This window comes from Rana temporaria, chromosome 5, assembly GCF_905171775.1.
Source record: "Rana temporaria chromosome 5, aRanTem1.1, whole genome shotgun sequence".
In the NCBI taxonomy this organism is placed as follows: Eukaryota; Metazoa; Chordata; class Amphibia; order Anura; family Ranidae; genus Rana; species Rana temporaria.
The window spans coordinates 253103496-253128749 of record NC_053493.1 but is presented as its reverse complement, the minus strand read 5'-3'; the positions used below and the strand labels follow the sequence as shown (position 1 = coordinate 253128749).

At 41.4% G+C, this 25254-nt stretch overlaps 1 protein-coding gene across 2 annotated transcripts; it reads right to left on the bottom strand.

Moving 5' to 3' along the window:
• Positions 1-552: 552 nt before the first annotated feature.
• On the bottom strand, positions 553-9845 carry EDN1 (endothelin 1). 2 transcript variants are annotated; one of them, XM_040353732.1, is made up of 5 exons: positions 9343-9845; positions 5773-5947; positions 3799-3942; positions 3542-3655; positions 553-1541 (listed from the first exon to the last, which is right to left on the bottom strand). In XM_040353732.1, exons 1-5 carry the CDS (start codon positions 9401-9403, stop codon positions 1400-1402), a joined length of 636 nt encoding a protein of 211 aa, XP_040209666.1. In that variant the 5' UTR covers positions 9404-9845; the 3' UTR covers positions 553-1399. The 2 variants fall into 2 exon arrangements, with proteins under 2 accessions (XP_040209666.1, XP_040209665.1); XM_040353731.1 differs by lacking the exon at positions 9343-9845 and having other exon boundaries at positions 5773-6992.
• Between the last annotated feature and the right edge of the window lie 15409 nt (positions 9846-25254).

Here is a 25254-nt window from a genome sequence, read left to right as displayed (position 1 = left end):
ACTGTACATCTGTATACAATAATATCAATAGAACTGGTGCAAAGTCTAAAAACCTATTTAGGTGGGTACTTGCAGTATGTTACCATATTGGAGAGATGTTAACTTATTTCCTGTCCTAACAGAAAGTGAGGGCAAATCTCCCAAATCGGAACATAAACCACATAACAACCAAAATGCTCTATCCTTTACCTCCCTTAACAAAACTTTGATCGGAGTTGGACTTTAAGGTGTCTGTCAAAATGAAGGTTGTGACAAAAGCGTAATATTCAAGGGCTCAGGCTAAACTAACTACATTCTCAATTTAGCAGGTTCTCTGCAAGTACTTGAGTTACTTTAGGATTTTTTTAGACTATATTACAGGTTTAGGTCGTGACAGAAAATGACTCTGCTGCATTCTTTGCTCATGAATTATTGCCCTAGTGGCATTTTAAGTCATACATCCAGTTCTGTGGAATATCTGACCTTTACAACAGCAGTCACAACCTACAGTACAAACCTATTAATACAGGTTAAAACAATTAAAAGTCAACAGAAAAAATCACAAATGCTGTATAAGGGTTACAAAATATTTATTTTAACATTATTATTGAAGAAAAACTAAGGTCTTTTTTTCATACAGAAATACAACATGCATAGACCAATATGGCCTATTTCAATAGATATTTAACACAGTAAATATAGTCAGTTTAAAAATAATATAAATATTTATTTTAAAAAATATTCACATAATAAATTTAGATAAGCGATAGCAGATAACTCCACTGCTTTTTACGACCAAAGTTTTAGCTTGTGAGAGCAGTTAACATGAAGAAAAAAAACTGAACTGCTCTCTAAGGCCACCCCAACCAGTCACTAGACAAATCTGGGATTTATTATGTATCAAAGATTTGAGTAGCTCAGGTGAAGGGTTCCAGGGAAAAAAAGGCATTTTCACAGAACAAGCTAAACAATAGGCAGGAAGAAAGCCCTTGAGAGGAGTAAACCTGAGGTAGTCATGTATGTATGTGATAAGTCCTCAAAATGGCATAGATGTCCATTTACAATACACATCCATATGCAGCATCTCATGTGTAGAATAAGGCATGCGTTTTTGCATATTGCATTCCAGTGTTTTACTGTCAGTAGAAATGCTTGGCAGATAATCCAAAATTTGGGTTCCAGTATTTTCCTTCTGATTGTTTTCATGGCATTCTTCTCCATTAGACCTCTTGTGTGTCTCCTATGAAGTTACCACGTGTGCCATTTCTGAAGTTTTACTATTGTCCCACATCTCCAGATTCAGTCTTCATACTTTTTTTTTCACGTGCAAAGAGCCATCAAGGAGAAGGTGTAGGGCACACAGCAACGCACTGACAGCAATATCTTCCACACTTTAAAAGAAATAGGTGCAAGCCTTTAACTAAGATGTTGTTTTTATATGTTTCCAAAGTCCTCTCTTCCTCTGTGTCCAAGGACGCGTTACTTCTTTCATTTCATTGAGCTTCTTCAGTAGTCTGGCAATAGCGAATGATCTTTTAATGGACCTTGTAATGTCATCCATTCTGTAAAAGCAAATGTGTTTGTAAGTTAAGATGTCATTAACCATTTTTACTTATCTTTAATATATATGTCATGTTATCAATAATTATTTCCTAGAAAGAAATCTTATATTTAAAGTATAACTCAAGGCAAACAATTTTTTTTTTAGTTTTGGATAGAGTAGAGAGGAATTAGAACACATGTCAGTTTTTTTTTTTTTGTTTGCTGTTTGTGCCCCCTGTTGGGGAGATTTACCCTCCATTATTGTCCTGTTTACCATTATCATTCAAAGTGAAAGTAAAACAAATTCTCAAATTTTGGGTTGTCCCCATAAAAATAAAAGAAGGATAATATTCCAATAGGGATACTTGTTCTGGTGACCCGGGGGATTCCCATGATTTTCAGGGATTTCATTTCACTTCCTGTTTTGGCTATAGAACAGGAAGTGAAGGTAATTCTCAGCAATGATCTGACAGGGGTTATAACCCATGTGAAACTATGGTAAGTATGTGAGCTGCTCAGGCTGCTAGGAAGTGTAGTCCTCTGCCTGCTGCTGTGAGTGCTGGTTCGGAAGGAGCCCAATGTCGCTCCAGAAAATGAAAGATAAGAGCAGAAGATTCTGGGAGCTGCACATCATAACAAGACCCGCTGTGTGTAGACAAGTGCCAGTATCAGCCAAGACCCCTGAGAGGCCACGTCCTCAACACGTTTCACTATGCCCGCTGGAGCTTACTCATGGGGATAACCTGTCCCTTTTTATATTGTAAAGCACTGCGTAAACTGGAGTTATATAAATGCTGTACAATAATAAATATTAAGGCCTCATGAACATTGGACATTTTTACAGCTGCTGTTTTTGGCTTCAGATGTTTTTTTCTACAGTCAATAAACTCTCCAACATGTTATCCTATGTGTCCATGCACACATTGGCTGTTATCAACCTGTTTTTGGCTGGGGCGTTTTTTGGCTGTAAAAATAACCCAAAACTGGTGGGTTCTGGGAGGATTTTTTCCGCTGTTTTCAGCTGTAAAAACGTTCTAACGCCAAAAAACGCCTAAAACGCAGATAAACGCTCAAAAACGTGGCTCATTAAAATTTTTTAACGTTTTTGATTCATTGGGGAAAAAAAAAGTAAAAAAACGCTAGTACAAAAAACATTGAAAAACTCATTGCAAAGCTACTGCCGTTTTTAAAACCTTATTATGACATCCATTGTGCATGAGGCCTAATAATAATAACCCTTCGTTACTATATCCAAAATAAAACAAAAGTTTTGCCTATAGCTCTACTTTTTAAAAAAAGTTCATCCAAATATTCTCCATGACCACTACAGCTAGGTGGGAGCACACAACGTTTAAACATTATAACTGCACATTGGATAGGTGGGACACCTATTCATATACACAGTCTACCAGTATCAACTAATTCTGTGCGGCAGTGAGCTGTTTCAAGAAAAATAATATGTGATTTTCAGCTAGCACACCCAAAAAATTAAGAACTCCACCAATAAGGACTACTAAACTACTTGACTTGTGACCTACACTATAACCTTTGACTTTTATAATACACTATATTTACGTAATAAAAGCCTGTAATGTTTGCTGGTTTATACATGCATTATATGTGACCTTATCCTCAGAGCTCCCTTGTTCCCCCTTAGCTGTGAGTTCTAAATATTTTCCTGTGAAAAAAATGTCAAACGAACACGTGAATGAAGTCTGTTGACTGAGAACTTAAGTTTAGACAGATGTATCAAGCACGCATAATAGGTGTTTCTCGTCACCACACCTAGAAACGTCAAACAACAAACGCATTCCCAGAGCACAAATATGCAGCTAAGCTATCCGGAGGAGCTATTTTGGCTTTTTTTAACATGAAATTAGACTTTGAAACTTGAAAATGATCAGCTACCAAATTATAACTATTTGTTTTATCTATCTGTTGCTTTTATTATAAAGAAACAGCACAGACGGTGATTTTGTACAGTAGAAATCAGTTTTTAAAAAAACGAGTATTCTCTCACCTTTCTCTGTTACTAGAAAGGTGCTTTTCAACACAGAGTGATCCCATCTCGAGGCCGTTGCAAACTTTGGCCTGCTGTTTTTGGCGCATTTCTTTTTTCAGCGAAGGCTGGACACTGTAAGAAAACAAAGCATTGTAAGGCACAAACCAAGGAACACCTTTTCACAACACATGCTTTCCAGATAAAGGCAGCCTCTGCTACAGGTGTACTCAGAGTTAGCTTTGTCAGTCCTACATACTGGAAATATTTGCACACACCTGAGCTCTGTTGAGGCTTGGCAGAAACCCAGGCATTTCTTGTCCTCACGCTTGGCACAGATACACCTGTCTGTAGACTCCGTGTTTGTGTCCCGCACTGAACGTTTCAAGCGAGGCCCACCGAGACCGTAAGGCACCGTTTTCCTGCAGAAGAAAAAAAAGGAAACAGGCTTTGTCAATAATGCTGTAAAATAATACCAGTATACATTTCAACATAAAGATGATGCAACCGCAGATTAGAAAAATAAAGCGTTCTGTGAGCAGTATTCGGTGTCCAACCAAGAAAATGTCAGAATATGAAAACTTCCCACACAATGCACTGCAGTAGTAACCATTGTACAAAAGATCTTAATTTCCAGCTTATTTTTAATGACATACAATTTCACAAATTGCAAGATTTGGTTTCACAGTGGCATACCATCAACTTGTTCAGGTTGCGACCTGTATTTCAATTAATAGCTTGTTAATGGTTGTTAAATCACAGTTTAGGAGTATTTTGCTGTAAATGCCTAAGAGGTAAAAAGTAAGTCAAACATTTACAGCTTATCATAATATGGGTTCTGAGTAATTAGTGCATTATACATGCTTAAAGCTCTCCAGTTATGTGTCAACAGATACAAAACCAAATCTATTACTGTGTTAGCCGATCGAGGAGCTAAGAATTTAGAGCACTTATAACACAGAGGTGGCTTCATCTGATTAGCAATAAAAATAAAGAACTGTTGCCTACAGCGGCCAAGTAGGTCATACCTTCACTCTTTATCTGAACTGATAAAAATTAAGTTTGATAGGCTATATAGGCTGTATTTCATAAGTCACCTAGGCTACTGCATGTGCTTTGTAGTCATTAGCTTACATCTACTTTATATTTGTCCAATAACCTTTTTATTTTTATGGTTAAGTTAATATTTTAATGCAGAGTTTGTTTTCCTTGGGATCTTAAGGTTTTTAGCTTTAGTCATAAATGTTGTGGCCCAGATCAATTCATTAAAATCCACTTAAGTCCTTAATGTTTTACTACTTCAGTATAATTTTATTGCTATGTATATTTGAGCAAAAAACTGTCTTGAAAATTATGAAATACTGGGATGGTCACAGAGGTAGCAACCAGTAATCAGAGACTATCCCAAACAATCATTTATACAATATAGAAAAAGCAGACAAATTGGAAAGGCTGGGTGTGCCAAATGGCCATTAGCTGCTGTCAATTCTTCTCCAAAGTCAGGTTTAATGGAAAAGAATTGTGCAATCTCAATAGCATCTCATGAAATCGGGGTTCCTCATACAATATATATATATATATATATATATATATATATATATATATATATATATATATATATATATATATATATATATATATATATATATATATTATTATTATTAGGGTTGTCCAGATACCGATACTAGTATCGGTATCGGGACCGATACCGAGTATTTGCGGGAGTACTTGTACTCGCGCAAATGCTCCCGATGCCTGGCCGAATACTTTTTTGTATTTATCAACATGTTCTATGAAAATTCTTTGAGTTTTTTACTACTGCGTGACAAGCAAATAAAACATTTTTATTCATTTTTACTCATTTTTATTATTTTATAATGTCTTGAGTTAGAGTTCTTCATAATTCTAAAGAAAATATCCTTAGTCTGTATTGTGGTTTGAAAACTGTCACATGACATTTAAAAAAAAGTATCGGTACTTGTACTCGGTCCTAAAAAAGTGGTATTGGGACAACCCTAATATATATATATATATATATATATATATATATATATATATATATATATATATATATATATATATATATATATATCTCCCTGAAATGAAATGCTGTGAGATGTTAATATACACAGCCACACGTTTACAACCACAGGTTGTAGCAAGCATGAGATTTGTAATATAAAATGCTTATCTGTTTAGAATAACTCTTGAAGAATGTGTTTAACTAAACAACCCAAGAGCTTGATACTTACTCTGGTGTGTTGATCCAAATGATGTCTAGATGACAGAAGTATACACATTCTTTGTCCATAAGGGAAGAACAAGAACAACGTTTAAATCTGCGCGGCCTCCAGGGGGCACCAGAGTTGTGAGGAGAGTCTGGAGCTCCAGATGGGGAAGTCTCTTCCAAAAAAGTGCTGCTTAACCCTGCAAAAAGTAGAAGACACTGGTTAAATGATGATACTGAAAGCATACAGCGCTTATTTAACAAACTTTTGTTAATGGTGTAATCATAAATTAAAATAAAAATCATAACATTAAGACATTCGAAAGCATATGTGCACCCCTGCTATCTACATTAGGGGTATCATAAATTTCTTTATTTCTTTCCTGATTGAGTTTCTTTTAAAACTGAAATTAGTATTGCTACGTCAGGACATCATGTAACTCCAGCTGTCTGTTGTGCAATGCAATGTAATGCATTCCTATCATAATAATAGGAGCAGGCAGGACTAAACATGCTGTCCCACAGATGTAACGAAGCAGCTTTAAACATCCATTTACATGTGGAGTCTGCAAGGCAGGATTGAAAGTAGGAAGCACAATGAATTCTATATGGCAGCATGGCACCAAGTACTAGATAATAAGCACACTGAGATCTATGTCTTATGGAAGCATATTACCAAGTACTAGGTAATGGGTACACCGAGATCTACATCTTATGGCAGCATAGCACCAAGTACTAGATAAAAGGCATACTGAGATCTATGTTCTATGGCAGCATAGCACCAAGTACTAGGTAATGAGTACCCTGAGATCTACATCTTATGGCAGCATAGCACCAAGTACTAGGTAAAAGGCATACTGAGATCGTTGTCTTATGGCAGCATAGCACCAAGTACTAGGTAAAAGGCATACTGAGATCGTTGTCTTATGGCAGCATAGCACCAAATACTAGGCAATAGGCATAATGAGATCTATGTCTTATGGCAGCATAGCACCAAGTACTAGGTAAAAGGCATACTGAGATCGTTGTCTTATGGCAGCATAGCACCAAATACTAGGCAATAGGCACACAAAGATCTATGTTTTAAGGCAGCATGGCACTGAGTACTAGGTAATAGGCACACTGAGATCTATGTCTTATGGCAGCAATGCACCAAGTACTAGGTAATTAGTATACTAAATTCTTGTATTTTGGCAGCAAAGTACTATATAACAAACACACAATAGGGGTTATTTACGAAAGGCAAATCCACTTTGCACTACAGGTGCAAACTACAAGTGCAAAGTGCACTTGAAATTGCACTGAAAGTTCAGTCCCTGTAAATCTGAGGGGTAGATCTGAAATGAGGGGAAGCTCTGCTGATTTTATTATCCAATCATGTGCAAATTAAAATGCTGTTTTTTATTTTCCTTGCATGTCCCTCTCGGATCTACAGCGACTGCACATCCAAGTGCACTTTCAGTGCAATTTGCAGTGCACTTTGCAGTGGATTTGTCTTTCGTAAATAACCCCCAATGTCTTATAGCAGCATATTACCATCAGGTATTAAAACATCAAGAGATGGGTTTATTGCTAGCATAGCTCCAAGTAATACACAATAAGTAGGACTCTGCTCACAATCATGTAGAGCATTGAGCATCTTCATGCAACCAGGCATGAGCCAAGCACACTCACTGGCTCTACTTTATCATCATAACTGACTGCTAAAGATGCCCTGCCACATGAACACAAGGTTTATCAGAATCCATGCAGCATTCTGGATTGTATTCCTGGCTTCCCCCTACTTCTGCAAAGACTACATTTCATACAGCTCCACACATGGAATGTGTAATCTTACATCTGTCATCTTACATGTAACTACATAATGATGAATTTAACTTATAGTCAGTATGCATTCAGCTAATGAGGTTCTGCCTATTTTTCTGAGCATCTTATGATAAAAATGAAGTCATGATGTGATGCAGCGACAGGTGCGAGGGAGATTTAGGATAGCACATAAAGAGTCCCTGTCATTGCACAACTCAGTCCTGCTGCTCAGCCTTTCCTGATCCCATGTGCTCAATAAATGTAGAGCTCAATGCTGGAACACCCACAACAAGCTGCTCAGCCTGTCAGCTTCATCTCCCAGAGAGAATCCTTCCTCCTAATCCCGATCTGCTTCTCCTTCCTACACCTGATCTCTGCCGGCTGCCAAATCCGGCCATAAAACGCATCCACATAGCAATTTAACAATCCACAACAATCACACTTTTACAGCCATGATACATCGCCTACCGAGCACAACCTGTTCTAATTGTGCATATTCCCATCGCAAAAATTAACAAGGGATCAGGAGCTTGGGACAGAACCTTTTTTTTCCCCCACTTCTGATCAAAGTTTGCTACTACTCTGTATAATGCATAGCAAGTAAAAAAGCTATTAAAAGGGGATACTGTATTAAATCTGATATCTAATAATAGGTCATAAATACTATAAAAATCGAATGTAATATAGGGTCCTAAACTGTAGTGTAGCCAATTTACGGGCTTTTTTTTTTTTTATATATACTGAACACCCACAGAGTTTCCAAACACAGCTCTCTATTCATTATTACTGGTAGACAATGTCAAAATATTTATACTATGGTATACAACATAAAAAATAAATAAATAAATAAATATATATATATATATATATATATATATATATATATATATATATATATATATATATATATATATATATATATATATATATATATATATTTATTTACAGTATAAGCATTGCATATATTAATATGATTGTGTCCTGTCCTGCACCATAATGTATTTAAAAAAAATTTTTTATATATATATATATATATATATATATATATATACACACACAGTATAACCATTCAAGTTATCAAACAGTGTCCTGTATTGGCATGATCACCCTACCTGTAACATCATTTATAAATAAATAAATAAATAAATATATATATATATATATATATATATATATATATATATATATATATATATATATATATATATATATATACTTACACACACCATTATAGTTATGACAATGACTGTGTCCTGTATTGGCATGATTACCCTACCTGTGCCATGACTTTATATATGTATATTTCTGTATGACCTAAGTCTATAGGATGGACTATGTCCCACAGTGCCAAGATCACCCTGCCTGTGCCAGGTTATACCTATATATTTATATGTGACCTTTAAAGATCAAAGGTCTATGAACTGGACTATGTCCTGCAGTGACAAGACTAACCCTACTTGTCCCATGCCATGATGCCATCGCTGGACTGAACAATGTTCACAAAGTGATTTTTAATGTACATCTTCCAGCCTGCGGCTATAATGTGTAGATCACATATTTCATCTAAAGAATGCATTTGCAGGTATTTCCCTTTCTATTTCTTTTTTACCTGGGAAAGGACCCAAAGATTGCCTTCTAAATGTTACCTAGATCCCCAAGTCTTGACTACAGTCTCACAAGAATTAATAAGCAGGTGCTTAGACAATCCAGAACTAACTAGCATTCTAATTTAATAGTCACACATTGTTAGCAGAGGACATAGTAACAGATCCAGCAAAGTCTACTTTACCTGCTCCAAAAGTCCCTTGAAGAAGAACCAAGAACAGATAAAATAACATTTCTATTTCCATTGTACTTCTTAAATAGTCTCCTGGAAAATCAGGAAAAAAAAAAGAATTCCAAAAAAAAAAAATCAATAAATAGTATTAATGATAAAAGTCCCAGTGCTTTTTGATTCTGTAGAAAAGTGAAGAAAATGGTCCTTGGTAGTTCCAGTATCTGTAAATGAATGTCCTCAATGAGTTGTCCAAAGTCCTTGAGAAGAAGGTATTAGTGCTGGTTATTGCTCAGAGAGGTCCCAAAGTGATTGTGATGTAGCCAGCCTGAGTGCTCCTTTTTATATTGAACAGCCATAGACTTTGTAAACAGCCCTCAATTTATATTATCCTTAGACAATGTTATTGTGCTATTAGTCACCGAGAAGCAACGTGCAGACTAAGATAAGGGCAGGTTGGAAAGGAAACCCTCTGCTAACTACAGAAAGGGAGACGCCGTGTCTGACCCACCATGGGCAGGGCTACAGAAGAAATCCCTGACTCCGGTCTACAGGATACAACGTGACATTGTGTGTTCCTGCCACTAGAGGGAGCGAGATCCTCACCTGCAGAAATACATGATGAGAGCTGCTATGAGGACTGGGAGCTGCACTGTAATTACATTTCTTATTTCACCTGTCAGCTTAATATTGCTACCAACTGGAAAAACTGGAACTGGATGGTAAATACTCTTAGAAACAAGAATGTTCTATTAATGAGCGGTTTTCTTTTCCATCACAGCTCTGTACACAATTAACTGTAGATTATTGTGGAATTTGACACCTTGTTGGATTCTTTGGCAGATCCTGCCAAACATAATTTAGCAGCAAGGGCCACCTTAACAATTCATCATTTTTACTTTTTATCAGACACTGTGTGGGCAGCAAAATAGTATATTAATTAGATATTAGGAGTGGGTTTAGTTATCCGTTTTTAATGCTGGGGGGGGGGGAATTAAAGTGACAGTAAACATTGTTTATGGATTAAAACAAATGCAATGGGGCAGATCCACAAAGAAATTACGCCGGCGTATCTACTGATACGCCGGCATCATTTCAAAATTCCCACGTCCTATCTTTGTTTTGAATCCTCAAAATAAGATACGCCGGCATCTCGGCTAGATCCGACAGGCGTACGTCTTCGTACGCCGTCGGATCTTAGATGCAACTTTTCGGCGGCCGCTAGGCGGCGTTTCCGTTAAAATCCACGTCGAGTATGCAAATTAGCTATTTACGGCGATCCACGAACGTACGTCCGGCCGGCGCATTTTTTTTACGTCGTTTCCGTTCGGCTTTTTCCGGCGTATAGTTAAAGCTGCTATACTGAGGCGTATTCAATGTTAAGTATGGCCGTCCTTCCCGCCTACAATTTTGAATTTTTTACGTCGTTTGCGTAAGTCGTTCGCGAATAGGAATTTGCGTAGAATGACGTCACCGTCGTAAGCATTGGCGGGTTCCGGTTTAATTTCGAGCATGCGCACTGGGGTATCCACTGGGGTATCCCCAGGGACGGCGCTTGCGCAGTTCCTAAAAACGTTGTTTACGTCGGGTCACAACGTATTAACATAAATCACACCCCCATTAGATCCATTTGAATACCGCGCCCTTACGCCGCGAGAGATACACTACGCCGCCGTAACTTATGGCACGGATTCTTTGTGGATTAAAAAAAAAAGATAAGTTACGGCGGCGTAGCGTATCTTAGATACGCTGCGCCCGGTGCAGATGTATGTGGATCTGCCCCAATATGTTCAAATATAAGTAGAGTGTACTTTGGAGGCTTTATCCTAGTATTCTGAGAATTCATGTTTTAGGGTGGCTGTGTTTGTTCTCCATGCCCCCCTTGTGTATATGAAAGCAGCCACCCTTTACTGCTCACCCCCAAACCACGGGCATCGTGGTATGCAATGAGCAGAGTATACGACCAGAAATTAAGGGCACTGCTAGCCAGGGCTGGTGCTAGACTATTTTGCACCCTGGGCAAGAGCAGCTACTTGCAGCCCCCTCCATGATGAGGGGGTGAGGGGTAGGTAAGTCAGTATGGGGGGAGGGGGGAGGTGAGGCAGTAGGGGGGTTGGTGAGGCAGTATGAGGGGTAGATGAGGCAGTATGAGGGGTGGGTGAGGCAGTATGAGGGGTGGGTGAGGCAGTATGGGGGGTAAGTGAGGCAGCATAGGGGGGTGGGTGAGGCAGTATGAGGGGTGAGTGAGGTGGTATAAGGGGTGGGTGAGACAGTATGAGGGTGGTTAAGGATAAGGGGTGGGTGAGGCAGAATGGGGGGAAAGTGAGTCAGCATAGGGGGGTGGGTGAGGCTATATGAGTGGTGGGTGAGGTAGTATGAGGGGTAGTTAAGACAGGATATGGGGTGGATAAGGCAGTATGAGGGGTGGGTGATTCAGGATAGGGGTGGGGGGAGGCAGTATCGGAGGTGGAGGAGGCGGTATAAGGACAGGTGAGACAGTATGAGGGGTGGGTGAGGCAGTATGGGGATTGGGTGAGGTGGTGGGTAGTGAGGTGGGAAAACATTTTTACAGGTACCAGTAGCAGGATATTCAGCTCACCTGAATTCCTCAGTGTCGCCGGTCAGCCTGAAATATCTGTGCAGAGCCCGCCCTAGGTCCCAGTTTCATGCCTGCAGTGGTGTCACTCCCTGGCCGGGTAGGTCTGATTGAGGAAGTTCCATCCTTGCCCTCCTCCTTCTCTGAATGTCAGGGCCTGGGGGCGGGGCAAGCATGTGATTGGTTGCTAGGACCAAATGGGCATTTGGGCAGGGTGCTCTGGGAGAGGGGGGTTCAGACCCCCTAACCGCTACCTTATCTACATCCATGTGCTGGGGCTGCACCATAGGCGACTGCCTAGTTCACCTAGTGGTAGCGCCAGCTCTGCTGCTAGCTCTGAGCTAGTAGTGGTAAGGCACATCAGTGGAGGATCAGGAGTGCGCCGAGGACAAAAACAAACCATAAAAAAAACTGTAAGAGACTTTAAAAAAACAGAGCTGTGGTATAATTTATATTTTAGAAGGACTGATGTAAAAAATGTGTGAGTTTAGTGCCACTTTAAATACAGACTGGCACATGGAGAGAAATGAAGCAAGTGCATTATGAGTATCAATGTGGAGCATTTTGTGCCAAATTAAGAATTCCTTAATGTGTCGCATGAAATACAAATATGCACAGCACTCATTCTCCAGTTTCACATATAATGATTGCTTAATGGAGGATTGAAGTTTTTGACAAGCTAAAAACAATAATATATATATTATATATATATTTTTTTATTATTATTTTTTTTTTTTTTACAGTTCAAATATACTTTTACAGTTCTTGGCTGAAATGCTTGCTTCAATTTATACTCTTGCCCACATATGCCACTTCACAACTAGCACCTTTGTAAAGATATCATGCCACTGTGGTAATGGTGTTCTTAGTAACTTAGTAATGTGAGTAATTTGGCACACACTATTGGACATAAATAGGATCCCATAGCACTTTCTATGTGATTGTGTGCGGCTGGTGCAGGACCACTTAGAAGTTGTCCTTCGACATTGCTAATTTGACACACCATACATCGTATTTACATCATAAAACTGACATTATTTTTGTTAATCCCAGCCCACTGTGAGCAAAAATAAATAAAAAAATCAGGCTAAAAAAAACTGTTAATTGTGCTTTATAATCTGTGTGTGTTCAAGGCTTTCAGAGATCCAATAATATTAAGGTAACTAAATTGCCCCCTCCGCTTCTCCCAGGACCTCCTGCACTCTAGCTCCCTTATCACCTCCTTCCATGCTTGCCTTCATGACTTCTCCAGAGCCTCTCCCATCCTCTGGAACATCCTGAACGGTATGTCCGATCAGCCCCTAACCTGTCCACCTTTAGGAGATCCCTGAAAACTCATTTATTCAGGTAAGCCTATCCCACACCCACCTAAGAACTTTACCAGAGCCACCCCATCAAATCATCCCCCACAGCTATTACCTTTTGTACAACCACCCCTCCCTTCAGAATGTAAGCTCTCCTGTACCTTCTGTATTGAACTGTACTGTAATTGTGCTGCCCCCCTCTACATTGTAAAGCGATGTGTAAACTGTTGGCGCTATATAAATCGTGTATAATAATAATAATAAATAGTGGGGTTCAGGGGCGGACTGACAACTCATGGGGCCCCCTGGCAATAGGAGATTATGGGGCCCCTCGGCAATAGGAGATTATGGGTCCCCCAGGCAATAGATCATGGGGCCACACAGTATACACACAGACACACAATATACACACACAGTATACATACACACAGATTACACATACACACACTGAAAAGGTACTGGAGAGGCAGGGCAGCTATAATCTTGTGATTTTTTTTAAAAAACACAGATGTTTACATACTGTCCCTGATTTTATTGAGGCTGGCAACCCTGACAGGGGCCCCCTAGTGGCATGGGGCCCTTGGGCAGTGACATTTTTTTGATCCTACCCATGATACACTGAACCTGACCTTTGAACCTGACCTTTAACCCCAGCCTTGACCCCTACTCTAACCCTGACACTGACCTGGATCAATCCCTAATCTAACCTCTTTATGATTATATATTTATTTTTTACACACACTTTTTTTTTTGTTCACACTTTTCTTGTTTATTAAGGAGAACAGGATACAATGTATGATATAATGTATCCTGTATTAGATTAAAAAAAAATCTCCATTAAATAGAACACCACAAGGGCAAGCTGTACAGGGACTGATCAATTTGATAGCCAGTCAGAGGTTATCACAGCAATCAGGTGATCGGGAAAGGGGTTATTCCAGTTCCTGATTCTCAGTACCAGACCCAGAACTGTCGGTGAGAGCTTAGTCTCTGTTCTGGGAGCATGCTCAGCACAAACACAGCGACACATTCATTAATTCCTACAAATAAAGACCCATTTCTGTGAGGCCACATATATGCGTTTGCTTGGTGGGAAGGGGTTTAGGGCCAACTCTGGGAAAACTCCAGCTGGTCTTTCAAACACAAAAGCAGCTCTAGCTACTATACTCATCTGTCTAGCCCCCCTTCCCAGCCAGCAGTAATTATTTTCCACCACTAGATGTCATCAGTCTTAAATGTTGAATGAAGACCAGACCATAAACTGAAGACATCTTGCGAGTTCTGAGGGGGTGACACCACAGCACCACAGCACCATGCACTCAAATACAAAGATGCCAGGAGTGGTAGTGATGTCATCCTGTTAGTGTCACTTTCTACATCTTTGAAGACTGCCCACCACTGGAAGGGATTGCAAGAGGACTCAAGTCATGTGAGCAGCCTATAAGAAAATGTAAGTATTAAAAGACCCCAAATACTCAGGGAGTACTCCTTGGGTCCTGCAGTGGGTGAGGTATGGGCATTAGGGGGTGGGCCCTTTATGGTGAATACTCTTCAAAGGTCTAGATATACAGAATTAAGCTGCCAATGATTTTGATTCAGTTGTGCAATATTTTAATGCTACGATTATCATTAGTTGAGCTGCAAATTTTCCATCCACTTTCTTGTCAGTATAATGCATGGGAGGCCAAGTCCATTCTCTAAACATTGGCGAGTTGGGTAGCTGTGCAGGAACTGGAACATCTATCAGGCATTCCATGTCCCTTGACAAATGAGGCAATGGTCTGAGCTTCACCAGCTGTGCGTTCAGTCTGTCAATCAAGGACGTTTTTTTCTCAACTCTAGTCCTCAAGACGCCCCAACAGGTCATGTTTTCAGGCTTTTTGCACAGGTGATTTGATCAGTGTCACTGCCTTAGTAATTACCACAGCCGTTTCATCTGAGGGAAATCCTGAAAACATAACCTGCTGGGGCGCCATGAGGACTGGAGTTGAGTAAAGGCTCATACACACGATCTGACTTTTTGACAACAATTGTCTCACAGATGTGTTTTATCGGACAATCCGACCATGTGTATGCTCCATCGGACAATTGTTTTCGGTTTTTCAATGGACAAATGTTCGCTGTAAATGCTCTCAAACTTTCCGGCAACAAATGTCTGATGGGGGATAATCCTAATCGTATATACACAAGTCCATCGGACTAAAGTCCAAAGAGAAAAAACACACATGCTCAGAACCAATGCTACAGATCGGACAACAATAGTAGAATTTGCCCAAAGGGTGGCGGTAAAGAGCTGAAAAACCATGGGATTTGGTGAATGTTGGCTGAAAAAGTCCTGCCGTGTGTATGCAGTACAAGTTCATGGCCAACGCCCATTCGTAGCAAAATCCACGGAAAAGTCAGATGGAAGTCCGATCGTGTGTATGAGGCTAAACACTGATCTAAACACCTATTTCAGAGAACACAGCCAACTTCTGAATCTCCACTATAAGGGCCATGTCACACTGTTAACTTTGTGGCAGCTACAAATCTCTATGCATAATTTTTCCAGCTATCTCTAACTAGCTACAATTACTGCTGTTGGCGACTACAATACTTATCCAGGCAGCTACAAATGGATGGTGTGCCATGGTCATCAGCAGCTTCATTTAATAATGAGTAGCTGAAGCTGGCAACAGTGCATTTATCTCCAAATGCTGCAAAAAAAAAAAAAAATCATGGGTAATTTTTACTTTTTCAAGGCTAAACTTCTATTATCGGTCATTAGTGAGCTAATTATGTACTTTCCAACATATCATAAAACTGTAGTCTGTCTGGCTGTGAAGTTTGTGATATATCTGAAAGATATTATATACTGAAACAGAGAAATCAGACAGCTGTTTTGAAATTCAAACAATGCTGCAATGTCAGTGCCAAATGCCAATGTTTGTCTAATAATTAATGTCTACTGATTCATACAGAAAGAATATCTTTGTTCTGGAAGTCGCATATTACGGGAGCACTGATGGACTTCAGCACTAGGGAACGTAGACTGCATTCCAAGTCTCTCTGTCATAACTTCCCCAAGAGGAAATTCTGCTGGTCTAATGTACTTGTGGTATTTTGTTAATGCAGTCCCGGTAATACCTTATAGAGTCTGTTGTGACCAGAATAGACAGTGGATGCTTAAAGAGACACCCCAGGCAACAAGTGAAATCTATCAGTCAGATGCTAATGCTTTTTTTTTTGGAAAAAAAATGAATAAAAAAATAACAAAACAGTAAAGTTAGCCAAATTTTTTGTAAAATATTAAAGGTGATGTAACGCTGAGTAAACAGATACCTAACATGTCACGCTTTAAAATTGCGCACACTCATGAAATGGCACCAAACTTCGGTACTTAAAAATCTCCAGAGGCAACACTTTTTTACAGGTTACCAGTTTAGAGTTACAGAGGAGGTCTAGTGCTAGAATTGTTGCACACACTCTAACGCACGCGGCGATACCTCACATATGTGGTCTGAACAGCGTTTACATACTGTACATGGGCGGGACTTACGTGTGCGTTCGCTTCTGAGCACGAGCTACAGGGGACAGGGGCGTTTAAAAAAAAATATATATTATTTATTTTTTTATTTTACTTATTTTTTTTATTTTTACACCTTTCTTTACATTTTTTTTATCACTTTTATTCCTATTTCAAGGAATGTAAACATTTGTTTTAATAGGAATGGTGTGTGAAAGGTCCTCTTTATGGAGAGATGCAGGGTCAATAAGACCCCTCATCTCACCTCCAGGCTGGAAAGCATGAGATTGTGAAAAAAAATTCACAGATCTCATGCTTACTAGCCGCAATCGCTGCTTTGTTTACTTCTGGGAACCCAGGCGTGACATCATCACATCGCGCTAGGGGCCTCCGACGGTCATAGAGGTGAATGGTGACCATCTGGTCACCAGTCATCTCTATGCTTTCCATCCGGCGCTGGACGATTCTTTCTCCGGGCCCCCGATGGCACGGGAGAACCCGGAGAAGCACCAAATGGCGGCGGGAGGGGGGGATGTCCCGTCCTGCCGCCTATAAGAAGGATCAAGCCGCTATGGTCATTTTTATGGTGCGCAGAATCGCAGCCGGAAAATAATGATATCTGAATGATGCCTCAAGCTGCAGCCATCATATCCCCTCACAAAGCCCAAGATGTCATATGACGTCCACCCAGAATGGGAGATCCCATCTGTGGACGTCGTATGACTATGGGCGGGTATTGAAGTGGTTAATAAACATTGTTCCCAACACAGGCTTCCTTTAAAAAAAAATCCAAGATAGAGAACTTCCCAAAATCAATGATAAAATAAAACAGGAAGAGCAAATACCCTAATCTCAATTAAAATTACATTGGCACACACATACCCTTTTGATATGAGCCTGAAAACAATTTTTTTATTTTATTTTATTTTTTAAAGCTCCTGCTAACTGCCTCCAGTACATGATGATGTAACAAGGGATCTGTCACTACAAATTGTTTTCGAAATCAAAAGACCTTAAAATAATGTGCTATGGATTGAATTTTAAGAACAACAGTACAATAAAATGTCTACTAAGCCAAGTAAGTACCCAATTTTGGATCAACTACAGGAACATACACATTGTAAATCCAGCTACACATAGAGTAGTGTGTTGAATGACACTGGAGCCAACATGATAAAAACATTCTTTCTTTACTTTCTTAACTATTTAAGATGAAGGAGATTGTATACTTTATATTGTTATTCTGTACTATTGTAACTTTATGTTAGTCTTGTTACAGATGAAGTAAGCAAAAGGCCCAATTAAGCATTCCAGCTGGCAAAAATCCTGTCATATGCGTAGAGCTGAATTCCAGACACATTTAAATATACTATATTACCAAAAGTATTGGGACGCCTGCCTTTACACAAACCTAAACTTTCACGACATCCCAGTCTTATTGCGTAGGGTTCAATATTGCATTGGCTCACCCTTTTCAGCTATAAAAGCTTCAACTCTTCTGGAAAGACTGTCCACAAGGTTTAGGAGTGTGTCTATGGGAATGTTTGACCATTCTTCCAGAAGCTCATTTGTGAGGTCAGGCACTGATGTGGACAAGATGGCCTGGCTCGCAGTCTCTATTTTAATTCATCCCAAAGGTGTTCTATTGGGTTGAGGTCAGAACTCTGTGCAGGCAAGTCATGTTCCTCCACTCGCTCATCCATGTTTTTTTTTGGACCCATGCTTTGTGCACTGGTCCAAATCATTTGGTGGAGGAAGGATTATGGTGTGGGGTTGTTTTTCAGGAGTTGGGCACCTTAGCTCCAGTGAAGGGAACTCTTAAGGAGTCAGCATACCAAGACATTTTGGATAATTTCATGCTCCCAACTTTGTGGCAAAAGTTTGGGGATGGCTCCTTCCTGTTCCAATATGACTCCACACCAGAGCACAAAGCAAGGTCCATAAAGACATGAATGAGCGAGCTTGGGGTAGGGCAGTGTTTCTCAATTCCAGTCCTCAGGCCCCCCAACAGGTCAGGTTTTCAGGATTTCCATTATTTTGCACAGGTGATTTGATCAGTTTCACTGCCTTAGTAATCACCACAGCCTTTTCATCTGAGGGAAATCCTGAAAACCTGACCTGTTGGGGGGGCCTGACGACTGGAATTGAGAAACACTGGGGTAGGGGAACTTGACTGGCCTGCACAGAGTCCTGACCTCAACCCGATAGAACACATTTGGGATGAATTAAAGCGGAGACTGCGATGCCATTAAAGTTTATGTGGCAGTCGTCCCAAAACTTTTGCTAATATAGTGTATATTTCGCAATAGTCACAAAGCATAGATATGTTCACCAGATATGCTTGAAAACCCAGTTTATGCCTTGTAAAAGTAGCTGTGACATTATCACTGGGCTGCACAATCTCTACAGAGAGCAGAGCTGTGGAAAGGGTTCTCCTATTAGAAGCTGCCTGCAGGAAACTACAGGAGATCGTGGACCAGTCACCTTGCACAAGGAGAGAAAGCATCAGTGACCAGTCTTTATTAGAAGAAACTTCTGCACAAAGGAAACATGAAGGAGTTTGTTCATGCTGAATTAATGCACTTATTGAAGAACTACACAAAGGAGGCCAAGAGTCAAGTAAAAATACACACGTCAATTGTATTCAGGGCCGGCGCTACCACTAGGCAAACTAGGCAGCCGCCTAGGGTGCCCTGCTGCCTAGGGCGCCTATCCACTGATGTTCCTACTCTCTTCTCTCTGCAGCAAGCAACTAAGTCTCAGCATCAGACAGCCGCCGCTTCATTCGCACATAGTGTCAGAGGCGCAGCGGCGAAGGAGGACTGTGTCTGTGTCCTGATTCCCGAATGAATAGAAGCAAGCAAACATTCATTGATGGGCACTGGTAGGCTTCATTTTATGGGCGCTGGTGTGGCTGCATTTGATGGGCACTGGTGAGACTGTATTTGATGGGCGCCTCATTAAAAAGGCGTGATTTACATGGGTACGGAAAGGGGGATGGAGTCAGGGGTGGAGCCAAGGGGGGTGGCAAAATTAGGTTTTGCCTAGGGTGTCAAAAAACCTTGCACCATCCCTGATTGTATTGAGACAATATTTGATTAGCTCAGAGTTCAACTTTAAGGATTCTGTTTCCCTATAGGAACTCAAAATGAATAAATAGTTAAACTGTATCTGTACTTAAACAAATAATAAACACGGCCCTAACATATTGATTATGTACTTTTTTCATTATGAATTAAAGTTTGCCCATTGCCACCCTTATGGCCTAACTGAGACTGCTGAATGGCAATGCTCTGTGATCCGTATCCCATATTTATTTATAAGACATAGCTACCACTCTCCTAAAGGCTCTGAAGAAGCGACCAAATCCCAGTTTATCAATTTTATTATATTATGTACTCTTTTATGACAAAAAAATATGTAACAACAAGTACTCATGATATGTTTCAGTTTTGTCATTGTATGATTGTATAAGTATTCTGAGTATTATGTAGGCACTTCCAGTCCCTGGGTTGCTGGCTTTCAAACCCCAGAGGGAGGAAGTGGAGAGGAAGAGAGAGAGTGCTGTCATCACATTTCCACATACAGGAGTTCTGTTGTTTCAATGTTGCAATGCTGTGGATTGTCCAGACCAGAAGCAGATACTATTGGGTAATTGTTCCTCTGTTTCATGTTCTAACTGTAGCTACCCAAAACTTCTTGTTCTGAATAGCCTATCTCCTATTATTGTTATCTTACATGCACAGTGTCAGAATTAAAATTTTGCTCCTGTTATTTTAGGTATATGCAGCTCCTGATATTTTACTTTTATGTAGCTCCTGTTATTTTAGTTAACCCTGTCCTTGTCCTTCTGGTCTGGGATTCCATAGCTAGTTTTAGCTTAAAGGGGAGTTCCATCCAAAAGTGGAACTTCCGCTCATCTGATTCCCCCCCTCCCCTCCGGTGCCACATTTGGCACCTTTCGGGGGGAGGATGGAGCGGATACCCGTCTTTCACAGGTATCCTGGCCCCACTTCCGGGAGCCTGTGCCATGGCCCTTGACGTCACTGCTTCGTTTCCTCCTCCTTCCCCTGCCACCGGACCAATAGGAGAGATAAGTGGAGCCTTGCGCATGCGCAATAGGGTTCCTAGCGTGAAGCCGTAAGGCTACCTGCTGGGTTCCCTTACCCGCAATAGTGGGTGGGTACTGACATCGCTGGACTCCAGGACAGGTAAGTGTCTGATTATTTAAAGTCAGCAGCTGCAGTATGTGCAGCTGCTGGTTTTTAATTTTCGAAGCGTTGGGTGAACCTCCGCTTTAAGGCTCGACAAACAGCATAGGCTAGAACCAGGTTAGACATCAGACAGCCACTTCTGGTAGTTAGAGGCCCGATTGCATGTCAGATTAGAAACTATTAGGAAGGAACTAAAGTGCAGAGTAGACTGACTCTGTGTTCCAGTGCAACACCACAGTGTCTGCCTGTGAGAAGCTGTGTTCCAGGCTGTTTGGACAACAGTTGGAAAATCTTCTCATCACTGATGATCTTTTCTTCAGGTCCCTGAAATGAAGAAAGACTCCACATCGTGATCCTCAGGGGCCCCTGCAACTGAACTTTGCTGCAACATTAATCTGGAGGTATCTCTATTAATAACTATATATACCCGGGTATATGTGCACAATTCCACCAGGACTCTTGTTGGGCCCTTTGCTGATAATTCTTATGTGTCCATTGGATGTATATACTATTCATAATCTTTTCTTATATAAAGCTTGTATTATTTCCATACTGGTGTGCATCTATATACTTATGATTAATGTTAAATGCTAGTTGCAGTAGCTCCTCTGCTCACAATTGCTCCTATTAGATTATTGGTTATTTTTCCAGGAAGGGAATCACCTCTGTTCACAGCTCCACAGTGTGATTGACCTGGCTGGCCCCCAGTGCATCTATATTCACCCGATCTTCCTTCTGGATTCAGTGCCCTTGGCCGTTTGAATGGCCAGGCCATGATGACGTCCCTTCCGCACATGCACATAGAAGTCACATTGCCACGGCACAGATCTGGGGCCATAAATAATCGCTGAACTGCACATGCTTGGCTCAGTGTATATGAAGGCTGATAGGCAGAAAAAAAGCATTTATGACAGAAGAGACCAATAGGGTCTCTTCTGTCATAAATGGCCAGCCTATTAGGAATTAAAAAAACATTAACTTTACTTTTTGATAGACTTAGGGAGGGTTATGACCACTGTCAGTTTTTGTTTTTTTTGCCATCTGTGTCCCACTGGTGAAATTTCTATTCACTTTTTATTCTATAGTTAGGGAGTTCCTGGTTGTCACCAGAACTAGTGTCCCCATTGGAAGGTTTACCCTATTCCTGTTCTGGTGAAACCCCAAAATTTGGGATTTGCTTTCAATTTCACTCTCAGTGATAACGGTAAACAGGACAAATAGAGAGGGTAAATCTCCCTAAGGTTAGGTTTCAATCTGAGTGGATGTAAATTGCAGTTAGCAGACATGCTAGGGTTCCATTAGCTCTTAGTGGAACTCCCATTCACTGGAAACTACAGAGCGTTTTCCTGTGCTGAGACCTGCATACCTTTATGTGGTTTCCCTGCAGTTACCATTTAAAAAAAAAAGGTACAGAAATCTTTTCCTTGTGTTTTTCGTAGGTACAACAGGCCATTTAAATGAAAGGGCTGCTGTGTTGGTGCAAATGGGTCTGCAGGGAAACAGCATAGTGTGAACCAAGCCTAACAGACAGCAATAAACACCTGACAGGTGTTCTACAGTGCCTTGAAAAAGTATTCATACCCCTTGAAATTTTCCACATATTGTCATGTTACAACCAAAAATGTAAATGTATTTTATTGGAATTTTATGTGATAGGCCAACACAAAGTGGCACATAGTTGTGACGTGGAAGGAAAATGATAAATGGTTTTAAAAGTGTGGCATGCATTTGTATTCAGCCCCCTTTACTCTGATACCCCTAACTAAAATCTAGTGGATCCAATTGCCTTTAAAAGTCACCTAATTAATAAATAGAGTCCAACTGTGTGTAATTTAGTCTCAGTACAAATACAGCTGTTCTGTGAAGCCCTCAGAGGTTTGTTAGAGAACCTAAGTGAACAAACAGCATCATGAAGACCAAGGAACACACCAAACAGGTCAGGGATAATGTTGTGGAGAAGTTTAAAGCAGGGTTAGGTTATAAAACAAATATCCCAAGCTTTGAACATCTCACAGAGCACTGTTCAATCCATCATCCGAAAATGGGAAGAGTATGGCACAACTGCAAACCTACAAAAAAAATGGCCATCCACCTAAACTGACAGGCCAGGCAAGGAGAGCATTAATCAGAGAAGCAGCCAAGAGGCCCATGGCAACTCTGCAGAGATCCACAGCTCAGGTGGGAGAATCTGTCTACAGAACAACTATAATGCCTCGTACATATGACCGGTTTTCCAGATGGGAAAACTGCGGGGAGAGTTTTTGGCCTGGAATCCCGGCCTTGTGTATGCTCCTCACAGTTTTTCCGAAGTGAAAACTGGCCAAAAAACGCCAGACAAAAAAAAGAGAACCAGCTCTCTTTTTTCCTTCCGGGTAAACAGGCAGACTTTTTCCCGGCGGTTTTTAGCAGTTTTCCTATGGGAAAAACTGCGATTGAGCATACACACGGCCGGGATTCCCGGCCAAAGCTCCATTGCAGTTTTCCTGTCGGGAAAACCGTCACTGTGTAGCAGTGGCGGTTCGTCCATAGAGGGCGCTGGAGCGCCGCCCCCTCTGGCTCTCACCGCCACTGAGTCTAATAACTTAGATTCATGCATTGCACGAATCTATGTTATTATCGCCGCTGCCGCTGTTCTATTCAGATGGTCGGCGCTCATGTCCGGCCATCTGAATAATGGCAGCTGGTCGGCTGTACGGAAGTGCCTATCAGAGCCAATGGCTCTGATAGGCTTTTCCGAGTACAGCCCTCGGGTCCCGGAAGCTTATACAAGGAACGCACTAGGGATGCGCTCCTTGTATAAGACTGACAGGCATCTCAGCCAATCAGGTTGGCCGGTTCTGGCTACCGGTAACCTGATTGGCTGAGACGCCTGTCAGTCATCGAGGGCGGTAGAAGACATCGAGGGACGTGGATGGCTGACTCCAGTAAAGGTAAGTGCCGGGTGGGGGGGGGAAAGGGGCACTTTACAGGGCACAGCGGCGACATCAATGGGCACAGTGGCGACAATAGGCACAGTGGGGACGGGACAATGGGCACAGTGGCGACAATTAAAGGGCACAGTGGTGACAATTGATGGCACAGTGGCTGTGTTTAATGGCATGGCACAGTGGCTGCGTTTAATGGCATGGCACAGTGGTGCGAATTGATGGCACAGTGGCTGCGTTTGATGGCATGGCACAGTGGTGACAATTAATGGCACAGTGGCTGGGTTTGATGGCATGGCACAGTGGTGACAATTGATGGCACAGTGGCTGCATTTGAAGGGCACAGTGAGGCTGCAATTTTTTTTTCCGTTTGAGCCCCCCCCAAAAATTTTGAGCACCAGCCGCCACTGCTGTGTAGGGGGAAAGACTGAACCGAGCAGGTTCTCGGCTTTCCCCTCGGGATTTCTGATGGGAATTTTTTCCCGTCTGAAATCCTGCACGTGTGTACGGGGAGTAAGTCGTGCACTTCACAAATCTGGCCTGTATGGAAGTGGCAAGAAGAAAGCCATTGATGAAAGAAAGTCATAAGAAGTCCCATTTGCAGTTTGCGAGAAGCCATGTGGGGGACACAGAAAACATGTGGAAGAAGGTGCTCTGGTCAGATGAGACCAAAATTTTACTTTTTGGCCTACAAGCAAAATGCTACGTTTGGTGGAAAGCTAACAATGCACATCACCCTGAAAACAGTGGTGGCAGCATCATGTTGTGGGGATGCTTATCTTCAGCAGTGACAGGGAAGCTGGTCAGAGTTTTAAGGGAAATATGGATGGGGCCACATACAGGGCAATCTTAGAAGAAAACCTGTTAGGCCCCATACAGACGACCGAACATGTCTGCTGAAACTGGTCCGCGGACCAGTTTCAGCAGACATGTTCGGTCGTCTGTACAGCCGAGCGGACAGGATTCCACAGTACATTTGCCCGCCGGGCCTTTTTCGAGCGGGCAAATATTTCTAAACATATTTAGAAACATGCCCGCTGGAATCCTGTCCGTCGGACATGTTCGGTCGTCTGTACAGACCTACCGTACATGTCCGAGCGGCCGCCATCCCTCGCATGCGTCGAATGACTTCGACGCATGCGTGGAAGCATTGAACTGCCAGGGCCGCGCACGTCACCGCGTCATCGTCGCGGCGACGGCACAGCCTCGTCGCCGCGTTTTCGAGTACGCGCGGATTTCTGTATGATGGTGAGTACAGCCATCATACAGAAATCTCCGGGCAGACATGTACGCTGAAAACGGTCCGGCGGACCATTTTCATCGTACATGTTTGCTCGTCTGTACGAGGCCTTAGAGTCTGCAAAAGACTTGAGACCGGGGCGGA